Raw genomic sequence first — 17,122 nt, forward strand, 5'->3', positions numbered from 1 at the left:
AATTGTCCACATAAAATTATCCGTTCGTATGAAACTTCGTCAGTGAAAATCTTCGCTATAAAAATTTAAAAAAAACTCGGTCCGCTGTTTATAAAACACAGCTTTCACATGTGAAATACAGTGCCTCTTAAATTCTGTAAATGTTGTTGCGCATTTAATATGTCTTGGCATCGAGTTGAACGCATTTATGCCTTTAAAATACAACGAATTTTGTGAAGCACATGTAAAGAAATGGGGCGTTCCTAATTCATTCGCGTTTCTTGTGTTATAACTGGGAAAGTCACTTCCTCTTTCAACTCGATCACACAAATATCGAGGCAGCAAACCGTTAACTACTTTGAAAATTAACATCTTAGTTAAATAAACAATTCTTTGCTTCACGGATAACCATTGCAGAGCATCCAACATAAAAGATGAGGAAGTGAATCTGTTACATTTTAGTATCAGTCGAATTATTTTGTTTTGCAAGCGCTGTAAACTCGATATTTGTGTATCATTGGCTAAACATAAAATGGAAGAGCAAAAGTCTAAATGAGAAGAGATGATTGACTTGTATAGCTGTATTTTGCTGCAAATAGTTAAATCGTTTTTCAATTGGCATAAGATTCCATACTTTTTGGCAATTTTCTTGATGACATTGTCAATGTGGGTGTTAAACTTGAGTTTGTCATCAATAATCACGCCAAGATATTTAATGTCCCGAACGCGATCAGTTGTCTCATCATCAATGGAGACGTTGTCATTTAAACGATTTCGCGAGATTACCATATATTTAGATTTACTTATGTTCAATTTTAATTGCTTATACTTCAACATTCTACTCAAAGAATGTAAATCTCTATTCAAATGTTAAATGACCTGATCCAACTCATTAGCTGCAATGAATAACACCGTATCATCTGCAAAGAGATTGATATCACAAAATCGTAAAACTCGTCGCATGTCATTGATATACATAATGAATAAAAGGTGCCATAATACACTTCCCTGAAGTATTACAAGATTATTCCCTACGGGATTGGAAATTGAATCATTAAAAATAGTCGGTTGCGTTCTGTCATTCAAATAGCTTTCAAACCATTTATATGCAGTACTCGTAATTCCAAAGCGCTTAATCGTGTTCAACAACAAGGGCCAAGCTTGTATGGCAGTATGGAACACAAAATTTCAGCATAATTCAAGAACTAAGCAAGAAAATGAAACCAAATTTCACTTTTTTCTTTCATTTACGATGGATAAGAAAGCAAGCGGCTCCTGTTGAGCGCGCTAGTTTCAATTGAAAGCGGATCGAGACGACCGCGTTAGGTTCAATTGAAAGCGGATCGAGACGACTGCGCTAGGTTGAATTAAAAGCGGATCGGGACGACCGCGCTACGTTCAATTGAAAGCGGATCAAGACGACCGCGTGAGTTTTAATTGTAAGCAGGTCGAGACGACGCGCTAGGTTTAATTAAAAGCGGATCGAGACGACTGCGCTAGGTTCAATTGGAAGCGGATCGTGACGACCACCTTAGGTTTAATTGGAAGCGGATCGAGAAGACCGCGCTAAGTTGAATTGGTATTTATTTGTAAATGTGACGTAATAAACGGAAATATCACGTTTATGTTATGCGTGAAGAAAATGATTTGAAATAAAATGCTGTCGTTCTAGGGTGACATGAAATATTGGAAATAAACTTGTTTTAGGGGACAAGAAATGTTTTGATGTAGGATTACGTATTTCGGGAACATATTGGGGTACAAATTGAAAAACGAAAATCGATCGCGTCGTGAAAAATGTCCAATTTCAAACGCTTATTGCTCAGTCATTTCATGATTGATTGATGCGATTTTTGCATCAAACCATTTCGGCACTCTATAACAAATTTTCGCCTTGAATAAAATAATATATATCATGTAACTTACTATCGAACAATTCAAAAATCTCAACCCCTATCCAAACGGTTCTGATTCGTTGAAATTGACGTCATTTCTTTTTCGCGCCCATTTAGATTCTTTTGTTCACCGACAATCCAAATATCTGCATCGCGAGCGAGTGGGTGGCGCCTATTTCTCACATGCCAACTGATATGAAATGACGTAGCATTCGTGGATTTCTCATTCTCGTTCAACGCTCAAATCGTCAAAATCTGGGTTTCTAGTGTCAATCAACACGACTGGATGCGGCAAAGGAACCAAAGGAGAGGAGCGAAGCGCATCGGAAACAATTTTTGTTGTTTCTAGTGTGCATTGTTGGTATTCCCGTAAACGTGCATCGGAGCTGAAATTACTTTCTATCACTGATGCCGAAAGCTTGATTGTAACACTGGTGAACAAAAATACCAAACAAAACTGCTCTTTTCAGGGCTACCAGATCGTTATCAAAGAGTTTAACGATATAGTTTTTCAAACATATCCAAAATTAGCGTGCGACATATAGCTTAACGTAATCCTACCTCAACTATGCGGTCGTGTATTGGACACAACCTCCTGTGACTTTTTATTGTGATTCGACGCTCCTTCTCCCTTTTTAAGTAGAGACTGTCACAGAAAGATACACAAATTTCGGCATAACTGAAGAACTAAGCAAACAAACGAAACCAAATTTGGCATGTGGAGATTTTAGGGGGCACATGTTTTTATTGTGTTTCGACGCTTCTTCCCCCTCTTCAAGTGAAGGCTGTCATCTAAATGAAACAAAAATTTCTGCATAACTCAAAAACTAAGCAAGCAAACGGAACCAAGTTTGGCATGTGGAGGTTTTAAAGAGCGCGACACATGTTGACACTCCTCCCCCTCTTTAAGAGGGGGGGGGCATAACTTGAGAACTAATCAAGCAAATGGAATCAAATTTGGCATGTTACAGTTTTAGGGGGCAATAAATGTTTCTATGGTGGTTCGACACTCCTCCTACTCTTTAAAAGTGGGAGGAGGCGGGGTCTGTCATACGAATGGAATACAAATTTCTGTAAATCCCGAGAACTAATCAAGTAAAGGGGTAAGTGCTAAACTCGAGCAAGCAGTCGTCCGATTTGAGATGTTATCATTTTATTATATTCTCTGTATCAAATATGTGTTCCATGTAAGGGAGAAACATGTTATATGCAAGTGATAAAAAATCTTGAACGAGAATTGTGTCTGAAAAAAAAATTGATATAACAATGACGAGTTTTGGTAGAAGTACTAGGAAGTTTATAGTAAAAGGAAATTCTAGTGGATCAATTAGAAAATCAATCAATTAACAGTTCTGTCATTGGATTCATGAACGTTCGCTTAGCAAGGAAACGTGAAGGTATTGATAAACAAAAAAAAAAAACCATTTTGGACGTAACGAAGTTGGCCGGGTCAGCTAGTATACAAACATCATTCCCTCGTGATTAAAAATAAGGTGTGATTACTGACATGGCAAAATTGTATTTAGAATTGAACTATTATTAACTCTTATCATCAACGTTTTATTCAGCGTTTTCACTTCCGTTTCGTTTAACAAGTGTTGAGGACGACAATATAATTTTGATGATGATTTTGATTTTGATCATCTTTTGTCTGTCTGTTTATGTTTCGAGAACTCCTAAATAGTCTGACCTGAACCTCGGATCTAAAAAGATTGTATTCAGATAATTAAAACGTTTGTTTGAGAAATCCCATAAGTCCATTTGACGCACTTGCGAGAAAATGACAAAAAAAAAATTCCGGATTTTTTATCTGGACCTCCATTTTGTTGGTATGAGGGTCGATTATTTGACTCAAAACATATTATTTGGAACCACAACTTCATCGATATAACAGGATAAGTTCAAAATATTGCGCTTCAAAGTTTGTGGATTTTGTGTTTAAAAGATTTGATTAAACATCGTGGCGGCAGCACGGAAATTATGATAAATTATAGTATGTAATCTAGAAAATTGCTATTTTGATACAAATACTTTCAAACATTCACGTTCCCTACCAAGCGAACGTTTTTGGGTCCAATCGCAGAACTCTTCATTGATTGATTACCACTAGACCCTTTAAAATTTCATTTTATTAAGAATTTCCTAGTACTTCTACCAAAACTCGTCATTAAAATATAAAATAATATTCAGACGCAGTTCTTGTTCAAGATTCTTCAATCACTTGCAAATAACATATTTCTCCGTTACATGGAATATTTCGGACAACATCAAATTTCAGACACTTTGTTCTAATATGTTGAATGGCTTGATGCACTGATGATATAACTATAAAATTAATATCCCAATTGCTTCTTTAAAGTAATCCCTTGGTTTCACTATCACTTCATTTAAGAATTACATTTGAATTATTACATAGTAGGAAAAAGTCCATCCAAAATCCAAAATCCACTCATTATCGTTTGTGTTTGACGTTTGTTTAGCGTGAGCACGTAGAATTTACCCCTTCACCAATATTTAAATTTCTCTCGTGTTTCATCAGTTCTCATCATCGTTATCAGGTTACTGTGATTGCTTGGTAAGTGTTTCACAGTTGACTATAAAATATAATCAAGTGTAATATATTTTTCGTTCAAAAAATTACAAAATAAAGTGTCCGAAATTTGAATTCAATCTGTCCGAAAAGCTCAAAAGCATATTGAACTAATTTATTAAAAGTATCAACCAAATAATACCTGTGCATAGAGTTGAGATCTGTTTTCTGCATCATATGCCTTAAGCGTCCGAAATATGATTCAGAACGGTACATGTTTGGAACAGAAAACATAATGAAATGAAGACAGCTCAAATCGGATGATTCCTTCTTCGAGTTAGGCCTTAGAGAGAGAGAGAGAACAGTGTCGAACCACCATAGAACCACATCTCTTGTAAAACCTCCCAAAACCTCCGCATGCCAATTTTGGTTGCATTTGCTCAATTAGTTCTCGGGTTATGCAGAAATTTGTATTTCTTGGCAGCTACCTGGATGAACTGTGAAAACTTGAAGTGGAATTTTTGGTCATTTGGGATTTTCCGGTCACTCCAACGAAATAGTTGTTTCCTCGCGTAGTTTCTCGTAGTGTTCTCGACGATGATATAGTGGGATACTTTTACGGGAGCCGACAAAACGTGTTGACTTACAAGTTACAGTTTTCAGCTTGGGGTTTCCGGGAGATGATTTGCCTCTATCTTTGTATGCCTTTCCACTGACTCTTGTCCTTTTTATGACTTCCGCTTTGTATTTTGCTGTCCGCCGAACACCACGCTTACATTTCGCGGCCATGGCTGGGTAACAATCCAAATCAGAAGACATTCCGATTTTGTTGATTTGTGCATGCCTCCTAACAAATCGAATGTAAATAATGGATGAAATTGTATATCTATCGCAGCGTTGCCCATGGTGATATTTAGAAACATGTACTTATGGGGTTTCTCAAACAAACGAATATTTGCAACCCAATTCAAGGGGATTCTTAGAACTGACTTTTTCTGAAATTTTGATAGTCGATGTAGATACCCTCAAGGACTCAAAATCTGCCAAAAAGCCAAATTTGATAAAAATGGTGTTTATGGGGTTTCTAAGCATCTTCCTAAAGCGAAAAAAGTCGTGGTCGAAGCGCGGTGAGCTGGCCCAAACCATCGCCAAGCCCGGATTGACGGCCAGGAACGTTTTGCTGTGTGCTCCCTTGGCCGAGTGGTTAGCGTCATAACTAACATGCCGAGTGTTCGGGTTCGATTCCCGTTCTGGTCGGGGGAATTTTTCGTCAAAGAAATTTCCTCCGACTTGCACTGTGATCACGCGTATTCTAGGGCTTGCCACTCAGAATGCATTCAAGGCGTGTTATTTGGCATAGAAATCTCAACTGAGTACAAATAAAAATGACGCAAGTAATACTACGTTGAGACGGTGAAGTTTCTCTAGGAACGTTAGTGCCATTGAAGAAGAAGAAGAACGTTTTGCTGTGTGTTTGGTGGGATTGGAAGGGAATCATCCACTATGAGCTGCTCAACTATGGTCAGACCCTCAACTCGGTTCTCTACTGTGAGCTGCTTGAGCGTTTGAAGCAGGCGATTGACCAGAAACGGCCAGAAATGATCAATAGGAATGGTGTTGTTTTCCACCAGGACAACGCTCGGCCTCACACATCTTTGATGACCCGTCAGAAGCTACGGGAGCTCGGATGGGATATCCTACTACACCCAACGTATAGTCCGGACCTGGCTCCAAGTGATTATCATCTCTTCCGGTCCATGCAAAACGCTCTTGGTGATACTAAGTTGGCCTCAAAATGTGTTTGCGAAAACTGGCTGTCTGAGTTTTTTTTTTGCAAATAAGGGGGGGATAATGAAGTTTCATTCTAAATGGCAACAAGTTTGCGAGCAAAACGGCGAATATTTGACTCAAATTGGATAATTTTAAGTATGTTAAATAAAGCGTCAATTTTCGATCAGAAATACGACATTTCTTTTTCCTCAACCCTATATAAAAGCCCTATACCAAGCCTAACAGTTGTTGAGTCTTCATATTAGTGAATGTGTCGCCGATCATAATCCGGTATCCGGCCAAACCACTACCCGTTTCATCACTAGTTTTTATATAAAATATCGATAATGTATTGTTTGGCCAAAACTTCACCGGACCTTTGTGTGCCTGAATAAACGGCTGGCACTCTTTCCGAAACATTTCTGAATCCATTATCTTATTTGTGACGAGAACCTTGGTTTTCTGTCCACGGTTACAAATCTCTTGCAAAATCAAGAACTTCCTGACAAATTAATCAATATAAACGAACCCAAAATTTGCTGGGCACATCTCCTCTGGCAGTGGTCCTATAGAATTTCAGGCCTGGGAACTGTCCAAAACCCATCTTCACGTACGTTTCGTCCTTCGCACTTCGTCAATACGTTGTTGTACAACTTTCGGTACGGAATGTACAGAATACAATTAGCTATTATTTTGTAATTTTGTAATTTTGTAATTTTGTAATTTTGTAATTTTGTAATTTTGTAATTTTGTAATTTTGTAATTTTGTAATTTTGTAATTTTGTAATTTTGTAATTTTGTAATTTTGTAATTTTGTAATTTTGTAATTTTGTAATTTTGTAATTTTGTAATTTTGTAATTTTGTAATTTTGTAATTTTGTAATTTTGTAATTTTGTAATTTTGTAATTTTGTAATTTTGTAATTTTGTAATTTTGTAATTTTGTAATTTTGTAATTTTGTAATTTTGTAATTTTGTAATTTTGTAATTTTGTAATTTTGTAATTTTGTAATTTTGTAATTTTGTAATTTTGTAATTTTGTAATTTTGTAATTTTGTAATTTTGTAATTTTGTAATTTTGTAATTTTGTAATTTTGTAATTTGTTTGATATGTAATCTTTACTTTCTAATGTCGCATAATGTAACCCGATCGTACAACTTGAAACACAGGTTATAAACGCCATCTATTGTAAAATAATAGTTTATGTTTTACTACACCTCAACCAAAATTTGCACAAAAACAACCTTATCGTGGTAATTGCTCCAAATTGTTCTATATTTCGACGGTAATATAGTGTTGCGAAATAATTGAGTTCTGATTTATCTCAAGAACATATTCGAGCATTCCTAACAATGAACTTCTTTTGAACATTTTAACTTCCCTATAGTTCGTCCAGCATATTAACATGAAAGTTACCTGTCGCTTCAGATGGGGTCAGTGCCCAGACGTTGTAGGAAAGATTAAAGATGTTTTATTGACTTGAAAACCCTCAACCGGAACGACGGAAGATCGCTAAGGCAGAACGCAGGTCGACATTTGCTGGCCTTTGCGTCGAGTGCAACCTATTCGAGAACGACGCAAACATAGCAAAAAAAGAACTAATGATATGCAAAAATGACCCCCTTTATATGGTTGATATTTCTTAGTGCCAAGGTGAAAACAATGTGATATCATTTTTTCCCACCAAGATTGATGGTGAATTGGTGAGGGTTAATGTTGATAATGGCGTGATTATATGCTGCTGTTATTGTTAGTCGTAAATCCCTCTATCCTTTCAAAATACATATATTTTGTTCATGAAATGCGTTCACTCGTATGATTTAAAGATACATTTGAGCAATTCTTAGAACCACCACTCCACCACGTTTTTAATTCAGACAGCATTCGGGATATGATGACCACATTCCACACTCGTACAACTTTCGAATATTTTCTCTCTCCTTGGCAGAAGTTCTGAATTCATTTTGCGCCTTTCATATACCTATTCTTACACCCAACCTGTTGCTGTCTCATTATCAACAACGATCGCATCGCGTTTCCATTATGTTGTAAGCCAAGCGAACCCCTCACACATGAGCTGAGGTAAGGCTTCCACCAGCCCTTGAACGGACACGCCAAAGCACGCGGTCAGTACCAGGCGAAGCGTAACGCGTTTTGTTTTTAATTTGAATTATATTTCTGTGCGCCGCTCGTCTATCTGATTTTTGTTTTGTTTGTTGTTGTTTTCGCTCTGTTCCTTTCTCGGCCGTTTGTTTGTTATATCTGTTTCAATCTTCAATTCACTCGGGGTACATGTGGAGGCCTAACTGCAGACCAGTCCAGTCCAGTCCGGCAGTAGTCGTTGAGTGGACGCGATCAGTGCCGGTATTTTGTGGTATTCTAGGTCCCATTACTACAGATGTTGTCTGATTAGATGTTTTCCATGCTGTTCAGAACATGTATCGTTTAGAATGAGTGCAATCGAAGTGTATGCCGCCGATGGATAACCAATGTGCGTTGTGCAAATAAAGTAAAACAAATTGGGGAAAGTGATCAGTGGCTGCGATAACAGCTGTTCGATGAGGTCTCATTTATTGGAAAACGCACTGCGAACGAGCTTCCGGTGAGCGTGAGTGTTATGGAATCTAATCGATGCTGAATAATAATCGTGTGAAACTGTGCAGCACAGGAAAAGGGGTATTAATTCGATCATGGAGATCGTGAGTTTCAACGCGGCCAGACAAGATCTGCTGATGAGTTGTGGTGGCACAAAACCGAAGCAACAGATGCACACCAATGGGACACTTCGATCAATCAAGCAGCGGAGGAATGCGAAATTGCTGTTGGGACAGCAACAGGTTCAGCAGCCGGATCAGTTGAATATTCCCAATCGAGTGGTAGTGAGTGCAGAAATTAATTATAAGAAATCAGCCTGTTTGGATGAAAGTGATAGCAATAACAATAATAGTAATAATTATAGCAATGGTTCAGTCAAGTGCAATGGCAGTGTTATCAGGTTGGATGGTAGTGGCGCCAGCAAAAGTGGTTCGGTTAGCTCCGGAAGTGTTTGCAGAGGAAGACCGGTTAACTTAACGCTATCGAAAATGTCATTGCTGTGGAATACCAGTGGTTGGATACGGGTTTACTGTGGCCCAGACCGGAGTGATGTAAGCTGTGAGGATCCAAGTCGCATGGTGCATGTGAGCACGACCGCAACCACGTTAGATGTTGTGAAAGATATGGATTTACCAATGGATTATACCTTGTGGGTAAGGAAATGATATACGATATTTTTCATGTAAATGTTGGTAACAGTATCCTCGTGGGGAATGAACCGATTCGAGCGCGATGTTGTCGCACGAATAAAACTTGAGGAGTGTTAGTTTTCTCAATCATGTTAGTAGTGTAGTTTGTATTCAAGTTGATGCTGAAAACAGTATTATTACATTGATCGAAACAAGGCTGAGGAAAATGAACACCCATTTCAACTTTCCTAATTCGTTTGCTTTATTAAAACTAATTTAATTAGATTAGTATTGCAAAGAGTGAAAACCAAAGACAACCAACGGATGTTACCATTATAAGAAAGGAATACAGGTCGGACTCGGAGTGTTGATTTTGTTTTCATTCCGGATAATCGAATTATAAAAAATTAAAAGAAGAACTCTCGGTAAACGTAGAATAACTATGTTTTGCACTGATTTATTTGTATATTGCAGTGTCGTAGCCAGAAATTGATTAGCGCCCCTTGAGGGGAGGGATAATGTTTTGAAAATCGGAAAAAATATTCATCGGCTTGTTACAGCTCACGGACCAAAATATTATCCAAATAGTCAAATCCAACTACAAGCAAAAGCTAATGCGTGAGCTTCTTGGATGCCAAGAAGAGTTCGATTACATAGTTAAGAAAATCAACATTAGGGATGCTATATTTTGGGTAGCCGAAGCTTGGAACGAGGTACTGGCTCATTCCATTGCCAAGTCATGGAAAATGCTGATATCCCGTTGTCGGTTGTAAAAGAACGAATAATTTCCATTTTACCGAAATGAAAACACGACGAGGATGTGGAGTTTGAGGCCTTGATCGACGATGGCATGGTCAACATTGTTTTACATCCAAATAAAAATTCGTTTTCGACTGCCGAAGGTACGAATGCTTCATCAGTTTTGGGACTACATCATGTTGATGAAGATGACGAGTCCGAAAATTGGGTATCAATTGAAACTGCCTTATGTCGAATCGGAAAAGTTATAACTTGGGCTAAGCAGAACGGATTGCCACTGAAAAGACAATTCCTGCTGCGAGAATTACGTAAAAAGATTTTAGAGAAAATTGTTAGTTTTTAATTCTTGCTTTGTTGCATATTATGCTCACTAGAGTTCCAATGAATGTATGGGAAAAAAGTGACCTTCGAATTTTTGGAAGAGACTTTCAGTAAATTGTAGAGTTTCTCGAAAAAAAACCTTATGCAAAATTTCAGCTCAATTGGACTTTATTTACTAGTGTCGTACAGACGTAAACGTAAAATAATCCAAGGGATATTATCGAAAATCGAATCTCGGGATTAAAATGACAAAAATAAATCGAGATGACAGTACATCTCGACGTATCATGCAATTTGAAAACATATGGCATCAACTTTTTTTTCAAAGCTCCGATTTCATGCACTCCCCTCCTGGGTAATTTTTTGGCTTTCGGAAGATTCAAACTTTGGCGTCTTTACGGCAATAGTAAATAAGACCGATTGAGCTGGAATGTTGTATAGTATATTTTTACGAGGGAATCATCATTTTTCAGGGAATCCCATTCGTAAATTTGAGATGACCATTTTCATTGGCACTCTTATGCACATCTCTACTCATGAATTTGTTTTCAAACTGAAATAAATAATAATTTGCCAAACAAGTTTTATTAAATTTATTCTGCGATAATATCGTAACATATGAAGATGATAATTAGACATCTTTTGAGAATCAAATAAATCAAAGCACTATCCAAGCGGATTCAAAGGTTTATCACTTATTTTGTATTCGTTGCAACAATCTCAATACTCCAACCCCAACTTATTCTTTTTCTTTCCTGTTTGATGATCATATTATATATGATACACTGTAGATAATCGAATTTAAACAAACTACAAGGAATCTGTTCATCTTTGCTACATCCATGTTTCATTAAATTATGATATTAGGTATTTTTTTTTCATCCCTTTTGTTTATTTTGGGCTCATTAGCATTTTAGCTGTAACAGAGCCGAATTTTAATCGTGTACATGTCACATGTTTATCATATCTATAATTAGCACATTACACAGTTGCCATTTTTCGGCGTTAGAGTATTCACTTCTATACCATTGCATATGTTACACATTTACACAGTAGCCATTTAGGCGTAAGAGTTTTCTATCTGTTCTTCTATTATCAAGTTAGACCGGACAGCGGAGACAGTTTTTTTTATTCCATTTATTTATTTGAGGCTCAGTAGCATTTTAGCTGTAACAGAGCCGAATTTTAATCGTGTACATGTCACATGGTTATCATATCTATAATTAGCACATTACACACAGTTGCCATTCGCCAGTATTCCTTCTATACCATTACATATGGTACATTCACACAGTAGCCAATCAGGCGTAAGATTATTCTTACTGTTCTACCATTATCCAGTTGGACCACCGGACAGCGGAGACAGTTGATTGATCATTGTTGAGTTATTTATAGAACAGCAGCCCGTTGTGTCTTGCAGAGCAGAGCAGTTGTATGGATGAATTGATCTTATTTCGACCGTGGATCGATCGCTGTAGATTGTTGCGTGGACGTAGTTATTCTGTAACAACACAAAGATGGTCAATGAGGGTCCTGAGTTTTGAACTCACGATCGATCGCTTACTAAGCGAACCCGGCGGAGACAGTTGATTGATCATTGTTGAGTTATTTATAGAACACCAGCCCGATGTGTCTTGCAGAGCAGAGCAATTGTATGGATGAATCGATCTTATTTCGACCGTGGATCGATCGCTGTAGATTGTTGCGTGGACGTAGTTATTCTGTAACAACACAAAGATGGTCAATGAGGGCCCTGAGTTTGAACACACGATCGATGATATTAGGTATGTTCAAATATAAAATAAATGTATTCATTTGAATTTGGAATTTCCAACGTATATAAATCTACTGCGGATAATTGAAACTACTTGTATGGAACAACCCCTATTTCAGCCATGTCCTCTGTCTAGCTATGTTCAATTTTGTTCAAATAATCATATTTGTAAAGTATATGAGTTATAAAGTTATAAAGTATTAACAAATCATTCAAAATTTTTGATCAAAAAACTCATCATTCAAACCATTTCATCTAATACCGATATTGAGGGGATTGCAAAAATACATGGTACCTATCTCACAGATATTTAAATAAATATACAAACAGGTTAAGCTGAATGAAACCCTTTAAAAAAGTAATTAGTTATTTGCGGACTGCGGCCATCCTGGATTTGGACTTTTCATGATCTACTAGGTTCTAATAGCACTTCCATTTGATACCCATAATGATAAGGTTTTCAATATATATATATATATATATATATATATATATATATATATATATATATATATATATATATATAATATATATATATATATATGCGTTTGTGGTGGCTGCCATTTTGGATTTGCCTTTTTTATAAATAAATGTGCTCTGCTAATCAAGCCCCCATATTGATGGGGTTCTGAGGAAATATGTAATACGCCATTTTGTAGCGGCCGCCATTTTGGATTTACATTTTTCACAAATAAATTTATCCTACAAGTCAAGCCCCTTCATTTGTTACCCATATTGATATGATTTTGAAAATCAAAATATATATATATATATATTAGGCTGTCAAAAAAGTCCTGCGGTATTTCCGCGAGGTGTCGTTGTAAGCGCCTAGTTCTTCTTGTATTCATTGTATCGAGTCATACTATAGCATGTTGGAAAGGTATTTTTGCTATAATATAGTCCTTGAAAGTGTTTTGTTTGGTTAAGTCGTTCGTGAGTTATAGTGTCGCAAATATGGAGCAAATTAAAGAGAAAATCAGACATATTTTACAGTACTACTATGACAAAGGCAAAAATGCATCTCAAGCTGCCAATAAAATTTGTGCAGTTTATGGACCCGATACAGTTTCCATTTCCACCGCACAACGATGGATTCAACGTTTTCGTTCTGGTGTAGAGGATGCGAAGATGCGCCACGCTCCGGAAGGCCTGTCGTCGAAAATTACGACAAAATCGCTGAATTAGCCGAGAAAGACCGACATAGTAGCAGCCGTAGCATCGGCCAAGAGCTGGGGATAAGTCATCAAACCGTTATTAACCATTTGAAGAAGCTTGGATTCACAAAGAAGCTCGATGTATGGGTGCCACACACGTTGACGCAAAAAACATCTTTGACCGTATCGACGCATGTGAATCGCCGCTGAATCGCAACGAAATCGACCCGTTTCTGAAGCGGATGGTGACTGGCGATGAAAAGTGGGTCACTTACGACAACGTGAAGCTCAAACGGTCGTGTTCGAAGCCCGCTGAAGCGGCTCAGACGGTGGCCAAGCCCTCATTAACGGCCAGGAAGGTTCTGCTGTGTGTTTGGTGGGATTGTCAAGGAATAATCTATTATGAGCTGCTTCCCTATGGCCAACAACTGGACCGCTTGAAGGTAGCACTCATGAAGAAGAGGCCATCTTTGATAAACAAAGGCCGCATTGTCTTCCATCAGGACAACGCCAGGCCACACACTTCTTTGGTGACGCGCCAGAAGCTCCGGGAGCTCGGATGGGAGGTTCTTTTGCATCCGCCGTATAGTCCGGACCTTGCACCAAGTGACTACCACCTGTTTTTGTCCATGGTGAACGAGCTAGGTAGTCAGAAGTTAGCCACAAAAGAGGCCTGTGAAATTTGGCTATCCGAGTTTTTTGCCAATAAGGAAGCGAGCTTCTATAACAGGGGTATTATGAAGTTGGCATCTCGTTGGGAACAAGTCATCGAACAAAACGGCGCATATTTGACTTAAAACAGATGATTGTAACTAATTTTATGAACAAATGAAAATTAAAAAAAAAATACCGCAGGACTTTTTTGACAGCCTAATATATGGCGCTATTTTGTGGTGGCGGCCATTTTGGATTGAATGACGGCGCAGCCATTTTGGATTTGCATTTTTCATAAATAATCGTGTTCTACTCATCAAACCCTTTCATTTGATACTCATATTGATGAGATTTTGAAAAAAAATATATATGGTGGAATTTTGTGGTGGCGGCCATTTGGATTTGCACCTTTCATAAATAAATGTGTTCTACCCATCGAGCCCTTATATTTGATACCCATATTGATGAAGTTCTGAGAAAATATGTGATCCCCCATTTTGTAGCCATCTTGGATTTTCATTTTTGTTAAATAACTGTGTTCTACTAGTCAAGCCCTTTCATTTGATACCCATATTGATAGAGTTTTGAAAAAATATGCAGGGTAACTTTAATATAACGTCACTCGATATAACGTACACATGCTCAATGTTGAATAAAAATCTGAAAAAGGGACTGAGAGTTTCATGTCAATTTCATCGGTTCAACAAATGTCTCGAGATACAACTGGTTTTATGAATCCGGATTCTAAATGAATCAAGTTTAATCAACAGCGTTGTCACGTTGAACAAAATTGATTGTTTATCGGTGATATTTTGTGTTTTTCGGATCCTGGTTAGTATTGATCATGTAAACAACAAGTACGTAAGGTTTTAATTCTTAATTCTGTTAATTCTGGGTCGCGCGTATAATTGCACAGCGGATGGTCATCCGCAAAATGTCCAAGGCAAGCAGCAGCCAACGCGAAATCGCAGAGTACTTAGGACGATCCAAAGCTGGTTATCGAGTTAGCATTAACCAGTGGTGGGCTTCGGGTATCGAGGAGAATCTGGAAAGATGCTATCGTTGCTGGAAAATAATCTGTTAGTTCCCCTGGGAATTTAATATAAACATTCAAGCGAAAGAGTTTATTTTAATATTTTCTAACCATATAACACTGCGACCAAATACATTTGGTTTTGTGATTTTTCAATGTGCGATCAATGTAAGACCACGTTTTCGGTAATTTATTAGAGGTGCAATGAACTTTGAGAAGGAATTACCGCTCTACGCGCACTGGCAAACGATGTTTACTCAACAATTTCTCAAACGAGAAATGGGTGTTGTGAGAAAGATTAGCGAACGCAAAAATAATGTAGTCTGATTTGATGCAACAGATATTTTGTCTATTGGAAATGGAATACAAATCATATCACAATACAAGCAATGTATTATGTATTATACAATTTTCGTGTGATTGCTTCTTTTGCTGAATATTGTGCATTCAACGTAACGCTCTCGTTTTCGAAGTCCCCCAAATATTCATCTATTTATTCATTCCGAATTGATTCAGATGCAACTAAAAACAAATGCTCACTAAATCAACGATAGTCCTACGTCACCCTTGCGGTTATACAACAGATATAACCCACTTCCTGTTTTTTACCATGAATTTTAAAGCAGGTCTTAATTTTTGTCCCATCATTTTAGTTGTTAAGTATGCTTAAAACGCAATTTTAACAAATGACTATTGTTTTAACTACAGATATTATAAATTTCTTCGAACAATGCAAATAAATTATTATAAATGGATTAAAGCTCTGGATTGGATTATTTATTCCAAAGTTTCGTCACTTTTTTTGCTTGAGTAGTGGTCTTAATGTTTTGTCAGACACTGTATATCCATGGGTGCGCGAAGACGAATGAAAAAAGCAAATAAAGTTTTGTAGTGAGCTGACAGTATTAGAGTGATAGTGAGATAATGTTAGAGTGGGAAGAACTTAGCCTCACCGTGACGCGTGTGGGTTTAGACATGAAAAGTACACATACAAATGCACACGCAACGGCATCGGTCAACGTTGTCAACGTCAACGCCATCTTCAACACGCAAATATAAACACCCTTGCACACCCTTGGGCACGTGCACACACATATGCATACATAGAGTTAATCAAAAGTTTCTGATAGCTAAAAAAACTAAATGCGTTCCCACGGTAATGAGATCCGGTCGATGAGCCAGGCTTGTGCGAGCCATTGATGGCCGCACCAGAGTTAGCGTCTTAAGTAACAACGAAGTAAAACTGAGAATCGGTTTAGGACCATCTTTTGGAGGTCGGTTCATGATGAAATAAGTTCAAAATAACGGAATATCGTGTACTACAGGTAACATGTAAATTTAATTTATATAGCTCATTTTGATGAACATACCATAAGCAATTCAAAATGCCTTGTTTTGTAGTGTTTCGCAATCTAAAAGAAAATTGAACTCATTTGCCATACAGATCAAAAATATTTCCGTTCAGTTTTTGAAGCAATGAAAACGCAAAATGAATGAAGAGAGCAAGAAGAAAGTCCCCATATTATCAAATGGTCAGCGTTGTGACACCTTTTGTAGGAAAATTCCTCAATTTTATTTTGACGTAGTTTTCTTTTGGAAATCGTGAGATTTATACATGAAAACGAGAAAAACCTGTTTTTAGTGAGTCGGAACGTGGTCACGTCACGCTGGAATATACCAAAGAGTAAAGGGTGTGTCACATCAAATTGCATCACGGAAAAAACGCTGTAGAAATTCGCCCAGTAGACCGATCCTTTTGAAAATTTTAGACAGTAAAATAAAAACTATTAAACAACTTTTGGCATTTTCTTTTTATTCATACTTCGAGCCCCAGCCCGTATGCTCGCACCTTCCTCTTTACCCCGTCCATAAGGTTCTGTACAACGTCAGGTTTTTTTTGAACAGAAATCCATTTTCTCTTGGAGTCCGCCTCCGATTTGACAACTTTTGGGTTCTTCCGGAGGGCCTGCTTCATAATCGTCCAATATTTCTCTATTGGGCGAAGCTCCGGCACGTTGGGCGGGTTCAT

At 37.5% G+C, this 17,122-nt stretch overlaps 1 protein-coding gene across 2 annotated transcripts in view; it reads left to right on the forward strand.

The window, feature by feature from the left end:
* The first annotated feature begins 8,511 nt into the window (after positions 1–8,511).
* The window catches only part of LOC129775391 (protein phosphatase PHLPP-like protein), a 54,240-nt gene continuing 45,629 nt past the window's right edge, over positions 8,512–17,122 (forward strand). The window contains exons 1-2 of one of the 2 annotated variants that reach the window (XM_055780091.1): positions 8,512–8,782; positions 8,838–9,422. In XM_055780091.1, coding sequence (XP_055636066.1) covers positions 8,865–9,422 — 558 coding nt within the window. In that variant the 5' untranslated portion in view covers positions 8,512–8,782; positions 8,838–8,864. Of the gene's footprint in view, positions 9,423–17,122 lie in introns of both variants that reach the window. The other variant, XM_055780090.1, reaches the window with a different exon arrangement.

This window comes from Toxorhynchites rutilus, chromosome 3, assembly GCF_029784135.1.
Source record: "Toxorhynchites rutilus septentrionalis strain SRP chromosome 3, ASM2978413v1, whole genome shotgun sequence".
Lineage (NCBI taxonomy): Eukaryota > Metazoa > Arthropoda > Insecta > Diptera > Culicidae > Toxorhynchites > Toxorhynchites rutilus.